Source organism: Rattus norvegicus, chromosome 8 (genome assembly GCF_021556685.1).
Source record: "Rattus norvegicus strain SHRSP/BbbUtx chromosome 8, alternate assembly SHRSP_T2T, whole genome shotgun sequence".
In the NCBI taxonomy this organism is placed as follows: domain Eukaryota; kingdom Metazoa; phylum Chordata; class Mammalia; order Rodentia; family Muridae; genus Rattus; species Rattus norvegicus.
The window spans coordinates 7,649,302-7,676,133 of NC_141541.1; the positions used below are offsets into that span (position 1 = coordinate 7,649,302).

Sequence of the window (26,832 nt, forward strand, 5' to 3'; positions counted from 1 at the left end):
CAGAACACATGAAACTCAACACGGATGATCAAAATGCGAATGCTTCACTCCTTCTTTAAAAGGGGAACAAGAATACCCTTGGCAGGCAATAGGGAGGCAAAGATTAAAACAGAGACAGAAGGAACACCCATTCAGAGCCTGCCCCACATGTGGCCCATACATATACAGCCACCCAATTAGACAAGATGGATGAAGCAAAGAAGTGCAGGCCGACAGGAGCCGGATGTAGATTACTCCTGAGAGACACAGCCAGAATACAGCAAATACAGAGGCGAATGCCGGCAGTAAACCACTAAACTGAGAACAGGACCCCCGTTGAAGGAATCAGAGAAAGAACTGGAAGAGCTTAAAGGGGCTCGAGACCCCATATGAACAACAATGCCAAGCAACCAGAGCTTCCAGGAACTAAGCCACTACCCAAAGACTATACATGGACTGACCCTGGGCTCCAACCTCATAGGTAGCAATGAATAGCCTAGTAAGAGCACCAGTGGAAAGGGAAGCCCTTGGTCCTGCTAAGACTGAACCCCCAGTTAATGTGATTGTTGGGGGGAGGGCAGTAATGGGGGGAGGATGGGGAGGGGAACAGCCATATAGAAGGGGAGTGGGAGAGGTTAGGGGGATGTTGGCCCGGAAAATGGGAAAGGGAATAACAATCAAAATGTAAATAAGAAATACTCAAGTTAATAAAGAAAAAAGAAAAAAAAACAATAGAAGTCTGACTCAGGTACATTTTTTAAAGTAAAAGCAATTGTATCTATTAATAGAAGAGAGTGTTAGGGTATAAGGCAAAGAGAGTCCAAAATTTTTTTTTGTACCAAAAGCATCTAAAGAAATAGAACTTGCATCTAATAGATTCAAGTGTTTTAGGTAAAAGCAATAGCAGCTATTAATAAATTAGAAGATTTGGGATATAAGACATAGAGATTTCAAGTTTTGTTTTTGTTTTGTTGTTTTAAACAAAGATATCTAAAGAAACATGATTTGCCTTTAATAGATTCAGAAGATTTGGGGGAGATAAACATTTTGATTTTGAATATATTTGAGATGTTTGTTAGGTATCCAAGTAAAAATGTCAAGAGAAATATAATCCTGCAGTTTGGGGGAAAGATATGGGCTGTGAGGCATAGATTGAGAGCCAATGGCTCATAATAGACAGAAGGCATAGGAAGGAAGAAGTATGAAAGTTAGATGTAGGACCTGCTAATATTTAGGTCTGCAGACACTTGACTGATAAGGTATCCTGAAGAAGCTGTAACCAGAAAGAGGGCATTTGCAATGAGCTAAATGCTATTGTCTAATGTAAGAACTCCCCACATGAAAAACAAGTGTCAAGTGAGATTCCTTTTTTGTTTTTAAGATGGTAAATGGGATGAAACTGTAAAAATCAATAAACTGTTTTGTTGGCCTCCAGATGGCTCAGTGGGTTAAGGCATTTGCTGTCAAGTCTGATGATTTGAGTTCTATTCCAGAACCCACACAGTCGAAGGATAAAACCAACTATGGGAACTTTTCTTCTGACCTCTACATTCACATGCTGTTGAAGCTAGTTTTACATCGATTTGACAAAGCTAGAGTATCTGAAAAAAAGAGGACCAGAACTAAGAAAATGCCTTCAGAAGATCTGGCTTTAAAGCACTTTCTTAATGACTGATGGCAGAGGGCACAGCTCATTGTGGGTGAAGCTATTCCTCAGTTGGTGATCCTGTATTCTAGAAGAAAACAATGAGCAAGACTTGGGAAGCAAAGTAGGAACTACCATTTTTCCATGGCCTCCTCATCAGCTCTTGCCTCAAGGTTCCTGCCCTAAGTTTTTGTCCTACCTTCATTTAATGTACTGTGCTGTGGAATATAAACCAATTAATCCCTTTCCTTCTCAAGTTGCTTTGACTGTCATGTTTAGTTGCCCTAGGACAGACACAAGTGGAATGTGCACTCTATGCACACACACACACACACACACACACACACACACACACACAGAGAGGGGGGGTACATAATCACAAATAGAGAAGCTGGATGTGGAGTAGGTCACATGGGGAAAGGTTCTTTGGAAGGTTTTTTTCAGTAGGTACAGATTGGTTTCAACAGCTAACAGCAAAGAGATTATTAGAGATGGGAGGAGATTGAAAACATGCGTGAACCTGAAATATATATATACTATTTGATATTTGTGGTCATGACTTTAAATGAGAGCTGAGAAGTAAAATTTAGGAAAGGCAGAGAGGGAGTGAGTTGTGGTTTATGGGCAATGAGAAGGGGTAGCTAAAGAGTTGATGATGGAATGAGCAAAACTAAGCTCAGTAAGTATATTGAGGATTCTCTTCTTGAGCCCACAGAGTAAAGGGGGACTAATCCGGGTTTTTATGTAAATCAATGGCAAAATTTAATTAGATTTGCAGGAAAGATAATTCTGCAGGTAGGAATAGGATAAACTAAACAATTATTTACCAATATATGGATATCATCAAACTTAAAACTTCTTGGAACCAGAAAAGTTTGCAGTAAAAAACTAACTGAAAGGCTCTGACGTAATATTGTTTGAAGGATCTGAACTCACTAGGAGCATTTATGAAGCTTCTCAACCTAGTGGACTTAACTTCCCTTCATTCCCCAGAAGTGTAAATACTACACATTGAAATAAATGCAGGGCTTTTTCCATGTGTCGAGGTCAACAGAAAGAAAATCATATTGTCTTATTTGGTATGCCAAATAGAAGAGGAAAGAATGTCTATTTGAAATGAATGAGCAATTTCTTGTGACAGGAAAAGACCTGCCTGATTAATTTGGGCATGATATACACAGTATTTGTTTCTGTCTGACCCAAAAATCAGTTAGGCTTTTAAATGACAAAATAACACACAAATACATTAAAAATAGCACAAAATAAAGGTGATTAGAATATAACCTCAGGAACTCAAGTCATAAAGTATTTAATTTCCAATAAAATGGAAAATAATAGCTCTAAGAACATTTTTCTATTTTGATAGTCATACATGTAAATTTATCTTGATTTATAATTTATAAACTATTTTCAGAAAAAAATGCTGAAAGCAAATGTAAAGCCTAGGAAGAGGTAAATAATTTTTCTCTTGGTAAATTAATCATGCCCCAAGTTAAGAGAATGACAGTTTTCCAAAATCCAATTTCAAAAAAATGCTGCGCTTAGCATTGAAGCCCAGGTAACATGACTCTTGGATTTAGAATCATAGAACTTTTTGTTGATTCAGTGATCTTCAAAGAATTACATTCATCTTCATTTTAAAAATCTTTTTCTTCTTTTTAAATTTTTTATACTTTTATTATTATAATTTTTTGTGTGTTTGTTTGAGATAGTATCTCCCTATTAAGCTCTTGTTGGCCTGGAGCACACCATATAGCCCAGGTTGATTCAGAACTCTGAGCCATCAGTTCTATCTTTTGTGAGTGTTGGTATTCCAGGTATAAGCCACTACGGCTGTTCCCACCCCTTAGCTGCAATGCTAGGGATTCATACATGTTCTTTTTACTTAACAAAAATCAAATATTCAAAGTGTTTCATCTGGCTCTTCTAGCTCTTCCTTTAATTCATTTGTCTCAAGTTTATTTAGCAGAACTGAAACTAACTAAATAGGATTTAATATTTACTCCTTGATCCCTAAAGAAAAACAAGTCACCAATAACAAAATAAATCAAATTTTGCTAGACAGCATGCTATTTTCCCAAGTGAGTAAAAGATTATTTTCAGCTACCTTCATAGTTCGCTGCATTTACTATACATGAAGAATTCCAAGAAAAATGACAGGAATTTATGATTAACAATTCAGGTTTTATTTGTTATTAACTGAAAATGTTTCATTTTCTACAAGCTTATTCTTAAAAGTACATTTCTTTAAGACTACTAAATACCTGTTTTCAAGTATACTTGAAAACTTCAGTTTTGTTCACAGTGGTTATTTGCTTTAAATAAAATTAATTTCTATAAAGTGGCATATTTTTAGGACCTATTGATACACAGATATAAAACATCATATTAAGCACAATCTACGAGTCAAAATAAACACCATCTCTGCACTTCTGTCATTTCACTGATTTAAAAATCCATGATTAGATAGCCATTGTTTTTGAAATGATGAATGAAAGCCAGGGCTCACCAACTCTATGTAATCACAACTACAACCTATTGAATTTCCATCCATGTATCAAAGTAAGAACATTCAGCTATTTTCCTGACAAAGTTAATGATTTCTCAACTAGTATTAGGCTTTTCAATACAATGGTGGTACTCATATATGTGTCATGTAAACATATGTATATGTCATAAATAATACATAAGCAGGTGTATATATGAATATAAATTCAGATATATGAATAACATGTATGCTCAGCCTAAAATAGGAAATCTTATGAGTAAAGACACAAATGTATTGTTTAATTAGTGATCTACATGGAGAAAGTCTCTGAAGTCAGCTCTTTTTTTAATGACTAAAATTGTCATTTGACCCATCCAGCAGGCCCAGTTATTCAGGGTCCCAAAGAGGCTCTACCTGAGTGTCAAGGGTGGGAGAGAAAAGAAGGAGACCAAGCTAGGTTCTGTTGTCAAGGTCTCGTTTATTGGGGTGAGTGTTACGGCTTATAAGGCATTCAGATAGGGGGAGTGCCCTTTGTGAAACACAAAGGAGGTACCCTTTGTGAGGGTACTCTGATAGCAGGAGGTGAAGAGGTCATGCAGTGGAGACACCAGGTGTTTGCTCAGGAGACATCTGGTATTTGCTGAAGCATTCAGTGGTTGTTTTCTTCTTGTGTGTAAATTCATGGGAAAGGCTTTTGATCAACAATCTCATGACTTTATGGCAGTCATTTTAGGGCTGAACATCTGTGGCCATGCAGCCAAGAGTCACGTAGGCATTCTGAGCTATACAGTCACAAAACGGCCAGGCCCAAATCCAATACAGCTCCCTACAGTCATTAGATAAAGAAGTCATATAAAAATTGTCTAACAAAAGCCATGGACTTTCTCATCTCTATTTCAAAGTAAAATTATATTCATTGCCCTAGAATTATGAATTCACTATATGACACTGTAATGAGGAAACAAACTTAATATTCTTGGCTGCTAAATTTTTCAAAGGTAAGAATATAGACTACAAAGAAAAGAAATTCCAGCAGTAAAAAATTCAATTTCTCTCTTCTAAACTAATTCCATTTCAGGGTCTACCAGACATACTTCAAAGGTAGCTTCAAGCCTATTTGACAAGAGTATGGTTTTATTTATGCTGTTGCTTTGAATGAGAGTATGGTATGTAAACAAGAAAATAGGCTTTGGCCTAACATTGCCCCCTTGCCTTCCCTCACATATGCATATAACACACACACACACACACACACAAAGTGCTCTCTCTCGCTCTCTCTCTCTCTCTCTCTCTCTCTCACACACACACACACACACAACATGCACATGTGATATAGGTATTAATAAATTCAAAGAAATTGAGAGTCTAGAAGAGAAAAAAGGTAGATACTATAAAATGATTATAAATATATAAAGTGACAAATTAGGAGAAGAATTTAAAAAGGGTAGCTATAAAAAAATTATGGGATCAAATAATGGAGAATGAATTGCAGGGGAATCAGAGGAAGTGTAAACAAGAATTAGAACCATGTTATATTTTTTAAACACCATCCAGTTCTTATATTCATATTGTAATTCCTGTGTGCCTAGGAGTACATAAGGAGATTGGACAATTCAGTGTTAAATAAGGTCACCAGGACAGGCTATCAAGTAGAACTAGCATCCCTCTCATAACTTGACTGCAAAATACCCCTTTCCCCAACTCATATAATGAATTCTTGGTTCCCAGATGGTAGCACTATTTTGGAGAGGCCCTGTCATCTTTAGGAGATGGAGACTAGCTGGAAGAAATAAAGCTTGTCTACAGACCCTCTCCTCTTTTACTTCCTTTCCCTTAGGTGCAGAATTGCTACTTCGCTTCCTTGATTTCTCCATGACATCAATCAACCATGAACTGAATCCCCTGAAACCATGAGGTAAAATAAAGCTCCCCTACCTCCTTTTTTAATCACAGTGATGGAAAGAGCTAAGAGTCCCTATAAAAAGGGGAACTAGTACATGCTAGGTGGTGGTGCCAAATGCCTTTCGGCCCAGAACTCAGGAGGCAGTCAAGGAGGTCCAGGCCAGTTTGGTCTACAGAGCAAGTTTCAGGGCAGGGCTGCACAGAGAAACTGTCTCAAAAAACAAAACAAGAAAAGAGGAATTAGTGCATATAGAGATGCTCAGGTGAAGTTATGAAATGTAATGTCAACAATGAACAATGGGAAGTAAACGGGGCCATAAGAGAAGATGAAAGCTGCAATGTTGAGGGAAGAAAAGATTTCTATCTGGAATATGGAAATCAAAGCCTAACTAAAGTTTAAAAACCAACTAAAAGCAATATAAACCTTATTTGCAATAATAAAAAATAGCATATCAACTAAAGAGTTGACAGTGCTTGTTATAGTAGTGGGAAAAGGTAGAAAATTGCAAAGTTGTAAAAAAAAAATCTGATCTATTTTTCTTTTTAAACTATGTACACATGTAACTTGATTAAAAATAGAAGAATAAAAAAAATTTAAAAGGCACAAAATCTGGCACACTGTCAAGCCCCTAAAATTCCATAATTATCATCATTTTATTATAATGATAAGTGATTTTTCATTTCAGTATTATACTCATGTAGGTGAAAACAATACTTCATTTATTAGAAATGCTATAAGATTTTCTATGCTTTCTATAATTAAGCATGCTCAATAAAATTAAAAAAAAATACCGAGTAATTTTAGAGCACTTACACACAAGATTGATGTTAATAAAAACAATATTTTACTTCTTGCTATTTAACAGTAATAAGACTAACTCCTGAAGACATGCACTACAACCATAAATAGATTCTCTCATCAGTATGATCATCTTGGCATCTTACTGTGTTCACTTTAAGTCTATTTAGTAAATAAAAACAAATGATTATGAACAATAGGTTCATAAAAAGGAAATACAAATAACAAGTAACAATGTCATAGTAACCCTACTTATAATGAAAGGAATGTAAATTTAAATGTGATATATCACTTTTTAGTTATACAGTTATTCAATACAAAGAAAAAACAAGAAGAACCAACAAGCCAATCTTCAGATAAACAAAAGTAAGGTAATACCTGCAGTTGGATCAGAGGGCCCAAGTGGTGGCAGACACAACTAGCTGAAGCATAAACTACAGTGTTTCAAGTGCCTTAAGGTAATACCTAAAGCTGTTTGTTTAACCCTTTGAACCAATCACTCCACTTCTAAAAACTGTTTGTAGGACATAAGGATGTCTCTCAAAATGCCACAGTAATGACACACACAATAAAAGCTCCTAACACAGGAACGAGTACCCTATGGTATATTTTCTTCAACCATAGTAGTGTGACATTAATGAAATTCTCCCAAACCACACCAGGCATACTGAATATGCTTGGCCCAAGCAATGGCACTATTAGGTGTGGCCATGTTGGAGGAAGTGTGTCACGGGGGTTGGGGGGGTGCTTTGAAAACTTCTCTGAGCTTCTTTTGAAACAAGAGGTACAAATCTCAGCTCCTTCAGGACCATGCCTGACTACCATACTTCCTGCCATAATAATAATGGACTGAACCTCTGAACCTGTGAGCCAGCCCCAGGTTAATGTTGTCCTTTGTAAGAGTTGCCATGGTTACGGTGTCTCTTCACAGCAATGAAACTTAGACAACAGGTTCAGTTTTTTCTCTCCAATAGTTTACTTTTGACAGTGGTTAAAAAAAAGACACATCTGAGTTAATGGAATCTTTGGGGGGCTAATTTATCACTGATAAAACAAATGTTATAACTTTATAAAGACATAAGTCTGGAAGTTTCAACAGCAGTTTGTGTTACTGTAGGCAAGGCAAAATGTGTGTTATAGTGCTGGCAACTTATACCTTTTGCTCTGGCAGACAGATGTCATACAAGACAGTAACATAAAACCACTATGTCATACAAGACAGTAACATAAAACCACTATGTCATACAAGACAGTAACATAAAACCACTATGTCATACAAGACAGTAACATAAAACCACTATGTCATACAAGACAGCAACATAAAACCACTATGTCATACAAGACAGTAACATAAAACCACTATGTCATACAAGACAGCAACATAAAACCACTATGTCATACAAGACAGCAACATAAAACCACTAAGTTCATGCAGCAGGAATAGTTACGATGGGCAGATACATGTTCTTGTAATTACAAAACATGTGTCTCCACTTTTAAAAAAGATCATATGAATTAATTTGCAACAAGTTTCTGAAAAGATAACAAATTTTAGAGTAGTTCTCTGAAAAATAAGGTGAAATGCTTGCCTTGAGCATGTTTACACTTTATTTTTTCTAAAATGAACATTTACCCTTGAATCAAGATTCTGTCATCGTGTCTATTAATTACAATTAGAGAAGGAAGAAGTAAACATACGAAATGCAGCCATTGAACTGTAAAAGTATGTCTTTAAAAATGTTTTGCTGGGGTTGGGGATTTAGCTCAGTGGTAGAGCGCTTGCCTAGCAAGGGCAAGGCCCTGGGTTCAGTCCCCAGCTCCGAAAAAAAAAGAAAAAAAAATGTTTTGCTAAACTATAACCATCCGGTGGAAAAAGAGAGCATTTTCAACAAATGGTGCTGGTTCAACCGGTGGTCAGCATGTACAAGAATGCAAGTTAATACATTCTTAGAACCTTGTACAAAGCTCAAGTCCAAGTGGATCAAGGACTTCCACATAAAACCAGATTCACTGAAACTAATAGAAGAAGTGTGGAAGAACCTCGAACGCATGTGCACAGGAAAAAATTTCCCCAACAATGGCTTATGCCCTAAGATAAAAAAAAAATGGGACCTCATAAAATTGCAAAGCAGAAGACACTGTCAATAGGACAAAACAGCAGCCAACAGATTGGGAAAAGATCTTTACCAATCCTACATCTGATAGAGGGCTAATATTCAATATATACAGAGAACTAAAGAAGTCAGACTCCAGAGAACCAAATAACCCTATTAAAAAATGGGGTACAGAGATAAACAAAGAATTCTCACCTGAAGAATAACATCCTTAGTCATCAGAAAAATGCAAATGAAAACAACCCTGAGATTCCACCTCACAGCAGTCAGAATGGCTAACTCAGGTGACAGCAGATGCTGGCCAGTATGTGGATGAAGATAGAGGAACACCCCTCCATTGTTGATGGAGTTCCAAGCCAGTACAACCACTGTGGAAATCAGTCTGGAGGTTCCTCAGAAAATTGGACATATACTACCTGAAGATCCAGCTATACCACTCATGGGCATATACTGAAATGATTCTCCAACATACAACAAAGACACGTGCTCCACTATGTTCACAGAAGCCTTATTTATAATAGCCAGAAGCTGGAATGAACCCAGATGTCCTCCCAGATGGAGGAATGGATACAGAAAATGTGGTGCATTTACATAATGGATGGAACCAGAAGATATCCTGAGTGAAGTAACCCAATCACAAAACTACATACATGGTATGCACTTACCAGTAAGTGCCCAAAAGCTTGGAATACCCGAGATACAATTAACAGACCACATGAAGCTCAAGGAGAAGGAAGAACAAAGAACAAATACTTCAGTCCTTCTTATAAGGAGGAACAAAATACTCACAGGAAAAAATACAGAGACAAAATGTGGAGGAAAGACTGAAGGAAAGGCCATCTAGAGCCTGCCCCACTTGGGGGATCCATCCCATATAGTCACAAAACCAAGACAATATTGCTTATGACAAGAAGTGCATACTGACAGGAGCCTGATATAGCTGTCTCCTGAGAGGCTCTGCCAGAGCTTGACAAATAGAGACAGATGCTCACAGTCAACCATTAAACTGAAAACGGGATCCCCAATGGAGGAGCTAGAGAAAAGACTGAAGGAGGTGAAGGGGTTTGCAATCCCATTGAAAGAACAACAGTATCAACCAACCAGATATCCCAGAGTTCCCAGGGACTAAACCACCAACCAAAGAGTACACATGGAGAGACCTATGCTCTAGTCACATATGTAGCAGAGTATGGCCTTGCTAGGCATCAATGGGAGGAGAGGCCCTTGGTCCAGTGAAGGCTAGATGCCCCAGTGTAGGGGAATGCCAGGGCAGGGAGGAGGGGGGAAATGGGTGGGAGGTTGGGGAGCACTCTCATAGAAGTAGGGGGAGAGGGCATGGGATGGGGGTTTTTGGATGGGAAACCTGGAAAAGGGATAAAATTTGAAATATAAATAAAAGAAAAAAATGTTTTTCCAAATAAAAGGAAAAAAATGTTTTGTTAAATAAAATTTGACCACATCAGGTAATTTATTTCAGTGAATACACAAGATTATCCTTTTCATTTATTTTCCTTTCTCAGAGAATCCTATCATGACTTGGAACCATTTCGTATTAGAATTTCTTCTGTGAAACAAAAGCAGTCCCAAAATGAAGGATCCTCAGGTGTCATAGGAATAGCAGATGCTATCAAGTCATTAAAGTTAAGAATGGTGAACTGCCTCTGAGATGGCTTAGAATCATCTTGATATGAAACCTAAAAGAAAAAAAAAAAAAAAAAAAACGAAAAGATTGCCTTGTTTTTAAACTCCATATTAACTATATGATCAGTTTTATAATTTTGAAATAATTCTAGTGTTTAGTATTAAGGCAAAATAAAATTTCTAAAATATTGTCTTTATTTCTTATACTAGTGTTGTCAATAAAAAAAGTAAAACACGAACATGTTCAAACCACTACCTGCAGTACTATTTTTAAAGAATACTATCCTATATAAAGAAAGTCCAACTCAGTTGACATACATAAAAGAAATCTGAAGATCTTTAACTTCAGTAAGCAGAAGTGTGTCACCAGCAAAATTTCTGAAACATTACTGAAATATAGGCCTGCTTTGATAATCTCTTCTAACTACATAGGAATGACACCCATCCAGAAACTACTGAGTACCAATAAAGCACCTGACTTTCTGTGGCAACCAAATCAAAACACAAACATAACAAAAATCAGTGTATAACATTTATACACTTCAGACAGAATGTAGGTGGTATATATGAAATAAAAATTAACATTCATGTTTAATATTGGGCTCCAACTCCAAAATATAATTGTGTATATGTGAATATACATATTCACTATATATATACACATATACATAATATATATGTTATATATGTTTAATATAACAAACTCTGAAATCCAGTATCACTTTGAGCCCAAAGCATTTTAGATGAGGGGCAATCAATTCATATTAAACAGTACTTGAACTTTATAAACTATCTTAACAAAGTTTAGTAGACCATGCTATAATACAGTTATCTCAATTTTATAGATGGGAAATTGAGGCTAAAGAAGGTCAGACCATTTGCACAAGCTGAACACACAAGTTAAATTGTGAACTTAGATTTAGAGCCTAGTTTCCCACTATGCACTGTTGCAGCAGACTCTATTCAAAGAGCCAGAAGTACTAAAAGTTCATCTACTAATAGTGTTATAGTGGCATGACAGTTATGATGGTATCCAACCACTTGGGGCCTTCACTATCACAGGATGAATTTCATGTTTGGTACTGTAAAACTGGGCCAAAAGCTCATGACTGGAAAGAGCACGGGCCCTAGGGGAGAACCCTACTGTTGTTATTCTGTTAAACTGTCAAACTACTTTCTGTTACATTAATATACAAATATTTCTTGTGCTGTTCCCTTTGGTCTTTCTGTAATGGGTAACAACCAACAGGCTGATTGATAGCTGGTCATATGCCTAATAACATAAATAATAGTATGTGCTCATCTGTAGATGAAGCATCTATATTAATTTGCCCACATCTAAGGCTCAGAGAACACCAAGGAAGAGTAGACAAAGAATTTAAGAGCTGACACATGAAGAGGAAATCTGTGAAATGCTGACTTCTGGACATGGCATGGTGGTACATACAACTTACAGGGCTTGCGACTATCTGCACAAGACTTGAACAAAATCAAGCACATCAAAATAACTACACAAATAAAAGAAGAGCCCCTGATACATGACCATTACTTAGAGAGGGAGTCAATCTAGTTTGGGTATCATGACTCAGGTGGATATCCCCAAATCCATGCCGATATGAGCAGCACTAACTAGAGTTAAGGTTATCAACAACTACAACTACAACTACAACTACAACTACAACTTCAACTACAACTACAACTTCAACTACAACAAAACCCTAAACCAAATGAAGTTGGGAAGGATGCAGAGTAGATGACTGTATAGAAAGGTAATAAATGGGTATGAGTATACAAAAAAGGTAAAAGGAACATGAAGCTGAGACTAGAGAATAAGAATAGAACTAATCACACCATCTCCTATCAAGTATCAATTCTAACCTGTTAATATTCTTAAAGGGTACTCTATGACAAAATTATTATAAAAGAAACTGTCTGTGGCCTACATTGTTTTTCTAGAATTAATGACAACAGGTTGTGTATGCATATACATATACATATTTTCTCCTATGCATTTCATAAAAACAAAGGCATAAAGTTTTGCTACCAGTACACCATAAAGAAATTATTCACACAGAACAAATGCAATATGTATATTAAGTGTTAGTATTTTCCCTCATTACTTAGATAACAATATTAGAAATATAATCCAATTATGATTAAAAGTACAAAGTGAGTCCAACCTTAAGTCCCAATATGATACAAAGTCTCGCATAACCTCTGGGAATAGTTTAGAACATTAGGAGTATGTTTAATTTCTAAGGTATTATCAGTATTCACCAACCTTCAGCCTGGTGCTATTTATATTCAATACAATCTGGATTCACTTAGAAATAATTTATGGTTACAACTAATATAGTAGTGATATTAAATTTCTATTGGAAATATAATAGTACTATAAACATTTTCCTTTTCAACATTTAAGGTTACTTAAATATAAAGAAGATTATGATCTTATAAAGTTTTCTGGGTTTTTTTTTGGGGGGGGCATACCAGCTAATCTGAAAATACTTATAAACTATATCCCTACCCAAAATTACAATTATGATCAACTATAATCAAAAGCATCATTGATTCATTCTTATTTTTTTAGAAAAACTTTTAAAAAAACAAAATCTTACATTTTGATGTCTAGATCCATCAGGCTTCCTAAGAGCCACCGCAACGAAATGGTGTTGATCTATTTTGCTTTCCTAAAAAGTAAAAAATGAATTCAGATTCTAAAACCTAAATTTAGATAGAATTTATTTAATTTTCAAAACCTCATTTACTTTCTATACATTTCTACACACACTAAAACACTTTCGCCTCTCTTGGAACCATGTAGCATGCAAACACGATTAAGTATTTCATATGTTAATCTCTACTATGACTATGTGTTCACTAGTTCTGTCAATTTGACACAAGCTAGAGCAATCAGAATGGAGGGACAGCCTCAATTGGGGAAAAAAGAAAAGCCTCCCTAAGATTGGGCTGTAGAGCATTTTCATTAGTGATTGATGTAAGAGGGCCCAGCTCATTGTGGTTGCTGGGTTCTGAGTTCTACAAGAAAGTGGGCTGATCAAGCCAGTAGGCAGGACCTCTCCATGGCTTCTGTATTAGCTCCAGGCTCCAGTTTCCTACTTTGCCTGAGTTCTTGTCCTGACCTCTTTTAGTGATTTTAAAACACAAGTCCCAACAGGTTTTATTATACAATGCTGCTCTTTTTTGGACTAAGAAATTAAGCTTGTAAAAAGTCTCATCATGTAACTGGCTGGCATGTCACTCCCTATGTATACCAGTCTGGATTCCAATTCAAAAGAGATCCCAAATACTGAAATTGAATGCAAGTACCATTATGTCTTACTAAGACTAAAGAGGTTTTTGTTTGTTTATTTTTTTGGTTGTTGTTTTATTGGATATTTTCCATTTACATTTCAAATGTTACTCCCTTTCCCAGTTTTCTGACCATAACCCCATATCCCATCCTCCTCCCCTTCTTCTATGAGGGTATTCCCCCTCCCCAATCACACCCTTCCTTTCATGCCTCCCCCTCCCCCCCCCCGACATTCCCCTACACTAAGGGGTCCAGCATTGGCAAGACCAAGGGCTTCTCCTTCCTTTGGTGCCCAACAAGGCCATCCTCTGCTACATATGTAGCTGGTGCCATGGGTCTGTCCCTGTGTAGTCATTAGATGGTGGTTTAGTCCCTGGGAGCTCTAGTTGGTTGGTATTGTCGTTCTTATGGAGTTGCAAGCCCCTTCAACTGCTTCAATCCATTCTCTAATTCCTACAATGGGGACATGTTCTCAGTTCAATTGTTTGCTGCCAGTATTCACTTCTGTATTTGTCATGCTCTGTCTGAGCCTCTCAGGAGACAGCTATATCAGGCTCCTATCAGCATGTACTTATTGGCTTCATCAATATTATCTAGTTTTGGTGGCTGTATATATATGGGCTGAATCTACAGGTGGGGCAGGCTCTGAATGGCCATTCCTTCAGTCTCTGCTCCAAATTTTAAGACTGAAGAGTTTTAATGATCAGATTTTAATTATGCATTTTTGAAACTACACAGGCTCAAAAGAGATATGTTCTCTCTACTGCTGACATTCTTATAAATTTATTTATAACAATCTATTTATATGCACATATATGAATAAATATGGAATGTCTTATCTATAATAATTAAAATAAATTTCTTACCTCAAAGGCCCATTCCTTTTCTTCTTCCCCATCCAAAATCAAACGTGTTTCCTTATAAACCTGGCCGATGTCCATGCTTAATGGAGATACATCAAATTCAAGCCGCTGCATTTCAAATCCCAGTCCAACACCAATGGCTTTTATGAAGCTTTCTTTCAGTGCCTTGAGAGAAAAAGGGACATTTTCTTTTAGAAAATCCAATAGCTAAAACTTTTATAACATTAATAGATATAGTACATTTGGATTTCTGTTTGTTACAGCTGTAAACTTCTGTTTTATTTTGCTCATTGTAATATCATCAAAAACAACTCACCTTAGTAGTAGCTTATGTAAATAAATTTAAGATCTCTCAAATATAAACTATATGTCCAAACAATGCCATCTAAGAGGTTGCTAAGAGAATTAACTGTGAAGTGACATTTTCTGTTAAATAAGGTTCATGTTTCTATAGTTATATAGATTAAAAGAAAAAAATCCCAAAGTTCTCAAGAAGCTGTCCATTTGTATCAAGCACTATATGACATTATCAGGTATCTACAAGTCTTTCCTTCTTATTTCTAGTGAAGACAATGGAATAATTATAGAATTACAAAGGAATTATACCCAATGCCGGTAAAACATATCCAGTTGAGACCATTCATCATTAAAACTTCTGATTGTTTCCCACTCCTTGTTTGTAAACTTTCTTTTCATGATATGAAAGAATTCTGGAATTGAACCACGACCTGTCAAATCAGATAATACAGAATTAAAGAATTATTCTATTAAAAATAAAAATAAAAACAAAACTTAAAAGCTGTTGTATCACCAAAACTACTGAGGACTACCCAAAAAGGAAAGACAACTTATTCAGAAAACAATCTTAAGTGAGGGAGGAATGTAGCTCAGTGGTAGAGTACTTGCCTAGTCCTGAATTAAATTCCTACTACTATAAACAAACAAACAAACAAAACAAAAATATTTTATATATCAAAACTAGCTAGAAATTAAAAGAATAACTCACCATAACAAGCATGATTAGCCTAAAAGAAGCAGTTTAATAGGAATTTGTGGAATTGTGAGTTAAATAATGAAGCAGAAGAACCCTAGCTTCTGAAACATGTTCCAAAAAACCTTAATATTTGATAATCCAAACTTGTTCTAAATTTTAAACAGCTACAAGAAAATTCTTATATATGACAAAATATTTTTCAGAAATTCACAACAAACTTTCCATGTTATACTTTGACCTGCTACATTACTGAGGGGAAAAAGAACAGGACTGTTTTATATTTTGTAACTAGAAAGCAGTATACTTTCATTCATATATAAATATACACAAACACATAGATATGTATACTGCTTACTAGAAATTACTACTGGGAAAATAAAGTCAGTATATACATATAGACACTCAAGTGTCTTGCAGAAATCTGGAACACAATGGACTGTCCTCATTTGTACTGTCTAGGACTTCTGCAGTATCCACCTACCTCTCCTACAGGAAGTCAGAAAAGGAAACATTATAAACCAGTTCTTGTGCAAAAATATTGATGACTCCCCCAAGTTCCTACTTCAATATTCAATTCTTCAAAACAGATCCTTTTTCCTTAACCCAGAAATCTGTATTACTTGAGACCATAACTTCAATTCTATGATCTTGGGAATCCTATGACAAAAGAATATTACCATTTGGGGACATGGATCCTTTTAGTGATCTAGAGCTCATTTTCACTTTACTGAGAATTATTGAATGCCTGTCAATAATAACTGATTTCTTCACTGTTTCTGGCACCTAATCTTTTAAAAAGTAAAAGGGTAGAGGAAATGCTTCAGTGAGTAGTTTGTTAAGCAAGCATGGGATCTGAGCTTGGATTCCCCAGCACCTGTAAAAGGTACAGAAGCTGCCAGTGTCTATAACCCAATACTGTCAGAAAGGGCATTTGTCAGGGCAGGGTTGGGAGGTGAAGGTGATCCCCAGAGCTCACTTATCAGCATGCTGGTGCAGTAAGAGATTATGTCACAAACATAACAAAAGGTAGATTACAAGAGGAAACTGATAACAACTTTTGGCCTCCGAATTCACAAACCCACACAACCCATATCCACAAAATTTAGAAGATAAACTCTTCTTGAGTAGACTCTGACATAAATAGCATACATGAAACCAAGAGGGGGAATATCTTAACTTGTATTTTAGATATTGGCAATGAAGCAATAGTATAACTTATTACTTATGGCTGAAAAAAAAATCAGTGTTTACATTTTCCTATATATGTAAGCAAGCAATGGTAAGTCTCTAAACACTCAACTAAAGGACAGCAGCACCACCCTGTGGTGTTATGGGGAGAACGCACACTGGCCAAACATTCTATTTTACTCCAGTTTACACTGGAAACTTGAAGAAAAACTAAGAGAAAATCCCAGTAGAAAAACAAATTTGCCTCTCAAATTATCAGCATAATTACTGAGCATATACATAAGTAAATCCTCAATATTACTTGTTATTTATTAATTTATTGATGCATACTATAATCTAATTATCCTATAAAATATTAAGAACATAGGTATATACATATAAGAAAGGTATAGGACTGAAAATGTGAACTATCACTAAGTTTTGACAAACTTGATCCTTCTTAGAACTTAGTTATTAAAGAAGAATGTCAGCTACTAACTAAATGTTCTATATAATCAAAATCAGACAACTGTTTTATTTTAAACTTAATAAAAACCCATAACGAAATCATGCACAACCAATATCTTTAGTTACTATTTTAGGCCTATGTAAAAATATTCTAATATAAGTCAACCTACATCATTCTAAAACAAGTCTCCATTACAAATGTATTATAATAATGTCGGGACCAGACTGCCGGACTAGTCAGATTCACGTCCCTGGAAGACTGTTGCCTCCTTGTCTAAGGAGAATATCTTTCAGTTAAGAGATTCACCTTATGTCCTTCGGCACTTCCCAGTACTCCTCCACCCCCGCTTCCCGCCATAAGCTTCAGTTCCTGCTTCAATTCCTTCTTTAGAGCTTTAAATGCTGTACATTCCTCTCAATAAACAGACCTTGACAAGGACACTGCTTGGTCTCGCTCCTCTTTCTCGCCTTTTCTCCCACAGGTATGGGTCCCCCTCGACACCCACAAATAACTGGGTCCCCGCTGGCGGGGGCATAATAGCACCTCAGATAAAACTGACCATTCAGCTGTTTATAAAGAAAGCTCAAATAGTAAAGTGCAAACAGGGAGACCTGAGTTAAATCATTAGGACTTAAAAAAAAATACCAGCCCAGTAAACAGTAAACAGCCTGGTAATTCCAGTGCTGGGGAAGAGGAAGTAAGTGGAACCCTAAGGCTCACACTACTTAGCAAGTCTAGCTTAATCAGTTGAAAAGATCCTGTTTTCAAGGGGCATGGCATCTACTATGGGTTGTACTCGGTCCTCCATACATATTATCAGCACCACGAACACACATAAACTAAAAACAAAGCAGTAAAATTATCCATGCTTCTCAAAGAATATGAGAGTTATCAAGGGGAGAATGGAGGTAAGGAGTTAAGCAACACTAATTAAAGGCTAGAATGGGCAGAAAACAATAATAAAAATAGAAAGAAATGAGAAATGCTAACATGCCTGAGAACAGAAAGCAGAAAAGAACACGATTTAGGAGTTTGAGTTCTATTGTATGTCTAACGAGAATCTATTTCACACTTAAAACTGGTGTCCATCTCAAAAGATCACTTAGCTCTAGCTGGAGAACCAGTTAGGAGTATATAATAATACTTCAGAACAAAGGTATGGGAGAAGACGAGAAAGAGGCTTCCTATTCTTTAGTAATATCCAGGTCTAATTTATACCTACTACACTTAATTTACACTTATAATGCAATAGGTCCTCTAGAGAGCAGTTCTGTTACAGAATCTATTGGGATGAATGTCTTTCAATGTATTTCAGGGTAGACTTGAACTCATAGTCTTGCTTCTGCTTCTACCTCCAAAGTGCTGGGAATACAGGTTTGTCAGTATACATAGTAATAGTCATTTTAAACTACTTAATTAAAACTATAACTGTTTCTCAAAATATTTTAAAGTTATTTTTATTGTGCCAATTACTATCCAAAATATTTTATAATAAAAACACACATGAAATTGCAAAAGCACAAAAATAGAATTCTTACTATTTCCTAAACTTAAAATATTTTTATACTGATGATTATTTTGTAAATACTATTAAACTGAATTATAAAACTATGTCTTTATTACACGTAAAACTGTAATCATCTGTAACTCTAAGTAAAAATTAAGAAATTAGGAAAACACTTGACCAAGAATGTATACACTTGACAATTTGTGCTAAGAACCCATAGCCTAAATCTACTAGGAAATAAGCTGTACTCACCCAACACGGCTTAAGTAATAAGGAAAGTCATGTTCCTACATGACATTTCTTATGGCCACACACACACACACAGAGAATGCAAGAGAACTGTCTTCTTCAATATGCTAATGACACTCCTTTCTGCTTACCCTGTCTCTGTTGTCAATTCCTAGTGCAGAGTAGGTTCCTTATATCCAAAATTATATCTTCCATCATTCAGCAAGACTGAAGAATAATCTTTGATCAACTACCTCACTTACCACTGAAGCAAACTGCTGTTTACTTCTCATCACTAAAAAGGCAGCACCCAATCAAAATGTGAAAATGAGTGGAATGGTAATGATATGACACTAGTCCCAACTGAATGGATCTCTTCCTTTGTTTTACTGGACATATAATAAGCTTTGAGGCAGTTAAACTATAAAAGGGAAGGAAAAGGCTTTAATCAAAAGTGCTGGGTGTCAAAGGATTAATAAAGTATTAACAGGAGACAGAATCTTCAACATCTTCCCAATATGTTCCCACCATTAAAAATGGGTTGTAAAATCTGTTCCTTTATTTCCAGGCAGGCACTGTCTAACTGTGCTATCTTTTTTCTAAGTGTCTAATGGCCTCTCTGCTAACTTCTAGTTATAGGGAAAGCTCATATGAAGCTTCCCCAGAGATGCAAACTCATTTGGACTATTCCCAAAAATCATCCTGACTCCTCTGCTGTAGCAGTAACTTCAGAACAAGCCTTCTACAATACCAGGTCCTTTCATTGGACATGTTTCAAAAAGGTTTCTTACCTTCAAATTCAGGCTGAAATTTAATTGCCAATAAAAGTGCATTGCAAAGGCCGTAATGGTACCTACTACTTTTACAAATTTATTATCCCATTACTCACGGATTTCCCTGAATTCAGAATAAGCCTAAATAAACTCATCTTTGTAATTCAGCCTTGCTTATTTCATAACAAGAAAAAACAAAAATACTTAGAAAAACATATGATACGTATAGAGAAAATGTAGCTAACAATTTAAAGAGGTTAAAAGGTACAGTAATGCAGAATCCACCATATCTATACATATATGTCAATGTTAAAGGAAATGCATTCTTTTTGGTTAAATACTTTGTCATTAAATTAAGTATTGCTAGTACTTGTATTTACAGTAAGTTTCCTGATTTACAACTGTCTAATAGAATCTGAGACATAAAACACTTAATATGTCGTAAAAATGAACCATCACCTGGAAAACTAGTCTTCATGATATCAATACCAACTTGTAGTTCAGGTTCTGCGGCAAGAACTGTATAGTCCCCTTGATGAGAGATGTTAAAGTTGAAATTGGGATAAGGATTCAACGTGTCTTTCGCCAAAATTGGCTTTCCCTTTGAAGTTCTCTGCAGACGGATGTGATCCCAAGGGATATTCAATTTCTCTGCAACTAATTTCCTTATCATAAGACGACCAGCCTGTTTAGACATAAAACACAGGGTATGTATTGCTATCTACTAATCGCATAAGTACACTGCTTAGAAAGTTTATTTATGGCTTCTAAGCTTTTAATTTTCGAAGTATATATTCATTAGTAAACAACGATTACTTCCTAGGCCCTGCCTCCAATTTTAGGGTTAAGGGTCTCCACTCTCAACCTCACAAAAGAGGACTAGTTTTAAGTGCCCCAGGCCTCCGAGGGTGCAAAGGCCGAAGACAGTCGCACACACTACGGAGTCATCAGCCCGCCGGCGGCTCGGAGGCTGCAACACCAGAAGCGCATATAGGGCTCCGAAGCCCGGCCCGCCTCCCCAAAGCCGCCGGCCTCAAGTACCAAGGCCGCCTTAGCGTCGCGAGCAAACACGAACTGGCCGATGCGCTCCTTCTCCTCTGGCTGGATCGATCGCACCGCCAGAAGCCATTCGGCTGGACTTGGCAGCCAGGTGCCGCAGGAAAAGGCCCAGCGAACGCCCTCCATGTACGGGACCACACACAGCCTCTTGGCTGGGAACACCATAGGACTCGCTTGGATCGCCGATCGTAGGCCAAGTAGAGCGAGCGCTGACGTAGCCACGCCCTCCTTTGCCCCAGAGTCTGCGCAAAGGAGCGGCGCCTAGTTACGGATGTCGCCAGGCTCCACCCTTCTTCAGGCTTCAGCGCGAAGTAGCTAGACATCCCAATACCCATCTTTAGTTCCCGGTTGCGCGTGGTGGCGTAGTCTGACGCTGCTCCGCCCCCAACACGGACGTCTCCTACAGAAGCCCGCAAGGGCGATTTGGGGGAGGAGATTCAGACTCAACGCAGAGATCTGCGGCAGCTGACTAAGCATAGCTCGCCTCGGAAAGGGCGGGACCAGAGCGTCTCAGAACCGTTAAGCCGCTCACACTGGAGGAAGAGCTAACTGGACAGTCACACAAGCCAATCGCAGCCAGAATTTGCAGGCTGGGCCTGGGTGGAGTTGCAGGTGCAGGTGGGTGAGCTGTGGGGTCCGAGGGAAGAGTGGGCTTGTATCCGGCTGTTGGAGGCCAGGTTCCTACGACCCTCGGTTGCGGTGCAGTTCGTGAGCGCTCCGGAGAGGAAGGGTCCGCAGCGAGGAGCACTCTGCCCCGGAAGTTCTACTAGGAGGCGGCCGGGAGGTGACCCTTCCCTGTCATTTGCAGATGGACCCTGTGCGGACCTCCCTGTCTACCTTGGGCCAGCCCAGGACAGTATCAGTGCAAGCCCTCTAAGGTTTGCTGTGTCCCACAAGGGTTCAAGGCGCGGCTTCTGCGTACCTTGACGCCCCATGCTGTTCTTCCTGCAGTCACACCGGTTCATTTCCTTGACTGCTCGTGTAGATGGATATCGGTGCACTTCTGTGAACGTCCACCTCTTTCTGAGGACCAGTTAGGGTACATGGAAAAGTTGGTCTCTGCCGATGAATGTGGATTTCGCGCGAGGTGGCATGCTGATTCAGCCTGTCTCCTTTCTAAGGCAGTCAGGAAGGATCTGGGATAGCTAACAGTAATCTGATCTGCACAACTATTGTCCATTAGTTCTGTATTCCTAAAGATGCGTTTAGTCTGATCCATACTTACTCCCATTAACATTTTTTGTGATATTACACACCCCTCGACTCTTCTGCAGCTATATGGCAGTTTTGACATTGCTATCTTGATATAACACCTTATCTGTTAAAATTGTGAGTGAGGTGCTGTTCTAAAATCTAAATATTGCAAAGATCTCATAATGTGACAAGGTATCTAAAGTACACAGAAAAAGCTACAATAAGCAATGTGGGGATGAATAAAGACAGCAAGCACTATATTTACCCTTATAAGTAAATATAGTAATTCAGTTTTCTGTTTTGCATCCTATCATAGTGTCTTTCCCCGTGTTTTTAATGATAGTGTGACCTGGGCCAGTTTGAGTAGGACAAAAGAGGAACATGATTAGGGTCATGATGACTGGAGGTAATGGTACCAAAAGAGTATTGTCAAGCTTGTTTTCCTGGATACAGAATAGAAAAATACAGTGGTGGCTAGGGGAGAATAAGAAGTCACAGGATGTGGATTTTTTTGTTAATGCTTAAAGATAAGAGTACTGGAAATTGTATGTTATGCTAAGTGTCCAAGGGAAGGAGAAATTTTTACTGTGTAGGCCAGAGAGAGACAGACTGAGACCTGATCACCATTCTAGCAGTCACTCCAGTGTGATGGACCATATGGCTTTTTACAATGTCACTGAGCTGGAGATGCTACTTCATATTAAAGTATATTAAGGAGGTGGAGAGATGGCTCAGCTCCTAAGAGAACTGTCTGCTCATCCAGAGGGCTTGAATTCAATTCCCAGCAACCATATGATGGCTTACTACCTTCTATCCTAGGATCTTATGCCCTCTTCTGGCATGCAGGTGTACATACAGATAGAGCACTCATTTACATAAAAAAATCCTTTAAAAAAAGCCTCATGACTAGCCATGCACTGTCCTGTGTTTAGAATAGTGCTTCCACAATAATTACTCTATAAATGTTCCAATAAATAGCCTTCTTTCAACTTATGCATTTATGAGCGAGAAATATATTCTAAAAATGGAACATCAAATCACTGCCACATTAGAAGTTAATAATTCTTAACTTTAAAATCACAGCTCCTTTACTTGTTTTCTGCATCTCTGTCTTGGAACACTACTGGCCACCGGTAATTTTCTTTTTCTTTTTTTTTTCTTTTTCATCTTTATTAACTTGAGTATTTCTTATTTACATTTTGATTGTTATTCCCCTTCCCAGTTTCCTAGCCAACATCCCCCTAACCCTCCCTCTCCCCTTCTCTACAGGTATTCCCCTCCCCATCCACCGACATTACCACCCTCCCCCCCAAGAATCACGTTCACTGGGGGTTCAGTCTTGGGAGGACCAAGTGCTTCCCCTTTTACTGGTGCTCTTACTAGGCCATTCATTTCAACTTATGCAGTTGGAGCCCAGGGTCAGTCCATGTACACTCTTTGGGTAGTGGCTTAGTCCCTGGAAGCTCTGGTTGGTTGCCATTGTTGTTCACATGGGGTCTCAAGCCCCTTCGATCTCTGTCAGTCCTTTCTCTGATTGCTTCAACGGGGGTCCCGTTCTCAGTTCAGTGGTTTGCTGCTGGCATTCCCCTATATATTTGCTGTATTCTGGCTGAGTCTCTCAGGAGAGATCTACATCTGGTTCCTGTCGGCCTGTACTTCTTTGCTTCATCCATCTTGTCTAATTGGGTGACTGTATATGTATGGGCCACATGGGGGGCAGACTCTGAATGGGTGTTCCTTCTGCCTCTGTTTTAATCTTTGCCCCCCTATTCCCTGCCAAGGGTATTCTTGTTCCCCTTTTAAAGAAGGAGTGAAGCATTCGCATTTTGATCACCCATCTTGAGTTTCATATGTTCTGTGCATCTAGGGCAATTCAAGCATTTAGGCTAATAGACACTTATCAATGAGTGCATACCATGTGTGTTTTTCTGTGATTGCGTTAGCTCACTCAGGATGATATTTTCCAGTTCCCTCCATTTGTCTATGAATTTCATAAAGTCATTGTTTTTGATAGCTAAGCAATATTCCATTGTGTAGATGTACCACATTTTTTGTATGCATTCTTCTGTTGAAGGGCATCTGGGTTCTTTCCAGCTTCTGGCTATTATAAATAAGGCTGCTTTAAACAGAGTGGAGCATGTGGCTTTGTTATATGTTAGGGTATCTTTTGGATATATACCCAAGAGAGGTATAGCTCGGTCCTCAGGTACTTCAATGTCCAATTGTCTGAGGAACCTCCAGACTGATTTCCAGAATGGTTGTACCAGTCTGCAATCCCACCAACAATGGAGGAGTGTTCCTCTTTCTCCACATCCTCACCAGCATTTGCTGTCGCCTGAGTTTGTGATCTTACCCATTCTCACTGGTGTAAGGTGAAATCTCAGGGTTGTTTTGATTTGTATTTCCCTTATGACTAAAGATGTTGAACATTTCTTTAGGTGTTTCTCAGCCATTCGGCATTCCTCAGCTGTGAATTCTTTGTTTAGATCTGAACCCCATTTTTTATTTGTTTGGTTTTTTTTTTTTCCTGGAGCTGGGGACGGAACCCAGGGCCTTGAGCTTGCTAGGCAAGTGCTCTACCACTGAGCTAAATCCCCAACCCCCCATTTTTTAATAGGGTTATTTGTCTCCCTGCGGTCTAACTTCTTGAGTTCTTTGTATATTTTGGATATAAGCCCTCTATCTGTTGTAGGATTGGTAAAGACCTTTTCCCAATCTGTTGGTTGCTGTTTTGTCCGAACCACAATGTCCTTTGCCTTACAGAAGCTTTACAGTTTTATGAGATCGCATTTGTTGATTCTTGATCTTAGAGCATAAGCCATTGGTGTTTTGTTCAGGAAATTTTTTCTAGTGCCCATGTGTTCGAGATGCTTCTCCACTTTTTCTTCTATTAGTTTGAGTGTATCTGATTTGATGTGGAGGTCCTTGATCCACTTGGACTTAAGCTTTGTACAGGGTGATAAGCATGGATCGAACTGCATTCTTCTACATGTTGACCTCCAGTTGAACCAGCACCATTTGCTGAAAATGTTATCTTTTTTCCATTGGTTGGTTTTGGCTCCTTTGTCAAAAATCAAGTGACCATAGGTGTGTGGGTTCATTTCTGGGTCTTCAATTCTATTCCATTGGTCTGTCTGTCTGTCTCTGTACCAATAACATGCAGGTTTTATCACTACTGCTCTGTAATACTGCTTGAGTTCAGGGATAGTGATTCCTCCAGAAGTCCTTTTATTGTTCAGGATAGATTTAGCTATCCTGTGTAACTAAATTTGAATTTGCAAATTGTTCTGTCTAACTCTTTGAAGAATTGGATTGGTATTTTGATGGGGATTCCATTGAATCTGTAGATCACTTTTGGTAAAATGGCCATTTTTACTATATGAATCCTGCCAATCCATGTGCATGGGAGATCTTTCCATCTTCAATTTCTTTCTTCAGAAGTTTGAAGTTCTTATTGTACAGATCTTTTTATTTGCTTGGTTAAAGTCACACCGAGGTATTTTATATTATTTGGGACTATTATGAAGGGTGTCGTTTCCCTAATTTCTTTCTCGGCTTGTTTCTCTTTTGTGTAGAGGAAGGCTACTGATTTATTTGAGTTAATTTTATACCCAGCCACTTTGCTGAAGTTGTTTATCAGCTTTAGTAGTTGTCTGGTCGAACTTTTGGGATCACTTAAATATACTATCATGTCATCTGCAAATAGTGATATTTTGACTTCTTCTTTTCCTATCTGTATCCCCTTGACCTCCATTTGTTGTCTGATTGCTCTGGCTAGAACTTCAAGAACTATATTGAATAAGTAGGGAGAGAGTTATTTCCTGCCTTCTACTCCTCCTGGATGTATTTGATTTCTTTTGTTCTAGAGCTTTTAGGTGTGCTGTCAAGCTGCTGATATATGCTCTCTCCTGTTTCTTTCTGCAGGCACTCAGAGCTATGAGTTTTCCTCTTAGCACAGTTTTGTTGTGCCTCAAAAGTTTGTGTATGTTGCACCTTCATTTTCATTGAATTCTAAGAAGTCTTTAATTTCTTTCCTTATTTCTTCCTTGACCAGGTTTTCATTGAATAGAACATTGTTCAACTTCAATGTATATGTGGTCTTTCTCCCTTTATTGTTATTGAAGACCAGCTTTAGCCCGTGGTGGTCTGATAGGACTCATAGGATTATTTCTGTCTTCCTGTATCTTTTGAGGCCTGTTTTTTGACCAATTATATGGTAAATTTTGGAGAAAGTATCATGAGGTGGTGAGAAGAAGGTATATCATTTTGTTTTAGGATAGAATGTTCTATAAGTTAAGTCCATTTGGTTCATGACTTCTCTTAGTTTGTCTGTGTCTCTGTTTGATTTCTGTTTCCATGATCTGTCCATTGATGAGAGTGGGGTGTTGAAGTCTCCCACTATTATTGTGTGAGGTCCAATGTGTGTTTTGAGCTTTAGTAAGGTTTCTTTTATGTATGTAGGAGCCCTTCCATTTGGAGCATAGATATTTAGGATTGAGAGTTCATCTTGGTGGATTTTTCCTTTGATGAATATGAAGTGTCCTTCCTTATCTTTTTTGATGACTTTTAGTTGAAAATTGATTTTATTTGATATTAGAATGGCTACTCCAGCTTGCTTCTTCAGACCATTTGCTTGGAAAGTTGTTTTCCAGCCTTTCACTCTGAGGTAGTGTCTGTCTTTTTCTCTGAGGTGTGTT

The 26,832-nt window shown here is 37.8% G+C and overlaps 2 protein-coding genes across 16 annotated transcripts in view; one reads left to right on the forward strand and one right to left on the reverse strand.

The window, feature by feature from the left end:
* Positions 1–3,787: 3,787 nt before the first annotated feature.
* On the reverse strand, positions 3,788–21,142 carry Aasdhppt (aminoadipate-semialdehyde dehydrogenase-phosphopantetheinyl transferase). 2 transcript variants are annotated; one of them, XM_087560769.1, is made up of 6 exons: positions 20,924–21,142; positions 20,342–20,567; positions 15,351–15,472; positions 14,748–14,909; positions 13,187–13,258; positions 3,788–4,938 (listed from the first exon to the last, which is right to left on the reverse strand). In XM_087560769.1, the coding sequence occupies exons 1-6, from the start codon at positions 21,104–21,106 to the stop codon at positions 4,903–4,905; spliced, it is 801 nt and encodes a 266-aa protein (XP_087416895.1). In that variant the 5' UTR covers positions 21,107–21,142; the 3' UTR covers positions 3,788–4,902. The 2 variants fall into 2 exon arrangements, with proteins under 2 accessions (XP_087416895.1, NP_001100268.2); NM_001106798.2 differs by lacking the exon at positions 3,788–4,938 and adding an exon at positions 10,367–10,621 and having other exon boundaries at positions 20,924–21,126.
* A 325-nt stretch (positions 21,143–21,467) lies between these two features.
* Kbtbd3 (kelch repeat and BTB domain containing 3) overlaps positions 21,468–26,832 on the forward strand; it is a 30,757-nt gene continuing 25,392 nt past the window's right edge. For 2 of the 14 annotated variants that reach the window (NM_001433313.1, NM_001108121.2), the window contains 1 exon segment: positions 21,468–21,559. The gene's annotated coding sequence lies outside the window, so the exon portion shown is untranslated. 14 annotated transcript variants of the gene reach the window in all.

What these genes read in the sequence shown, in the direction of transcription:
- Aasdhppt (NM_001106798.2), bottom strand. Translation starts at nt 21,106, where the DNA reads ATGGTGTTCCCAGCCAAGAGGCTGTGTGTGGTCCCGTACATGGAGGGC. An exon ending in ATATGTTTTACCGGCATTGG is followed by an intron (nt 14,910 to 15,350) that starts GTATAATTCCTT and finishes TTTTCTCTCAAG; the next exon opens with GCACTGAAAGAAAGCTTCAT. An exon ending in AAAAGGAATGGGCCTTTGAG is followed by an intron (nt 13,259 to 14,747) that starts GTAAGAAATTTA and finishes TTTACTTTTTAG; the next exon opens with GAAAGCAAAATAGATCAACA.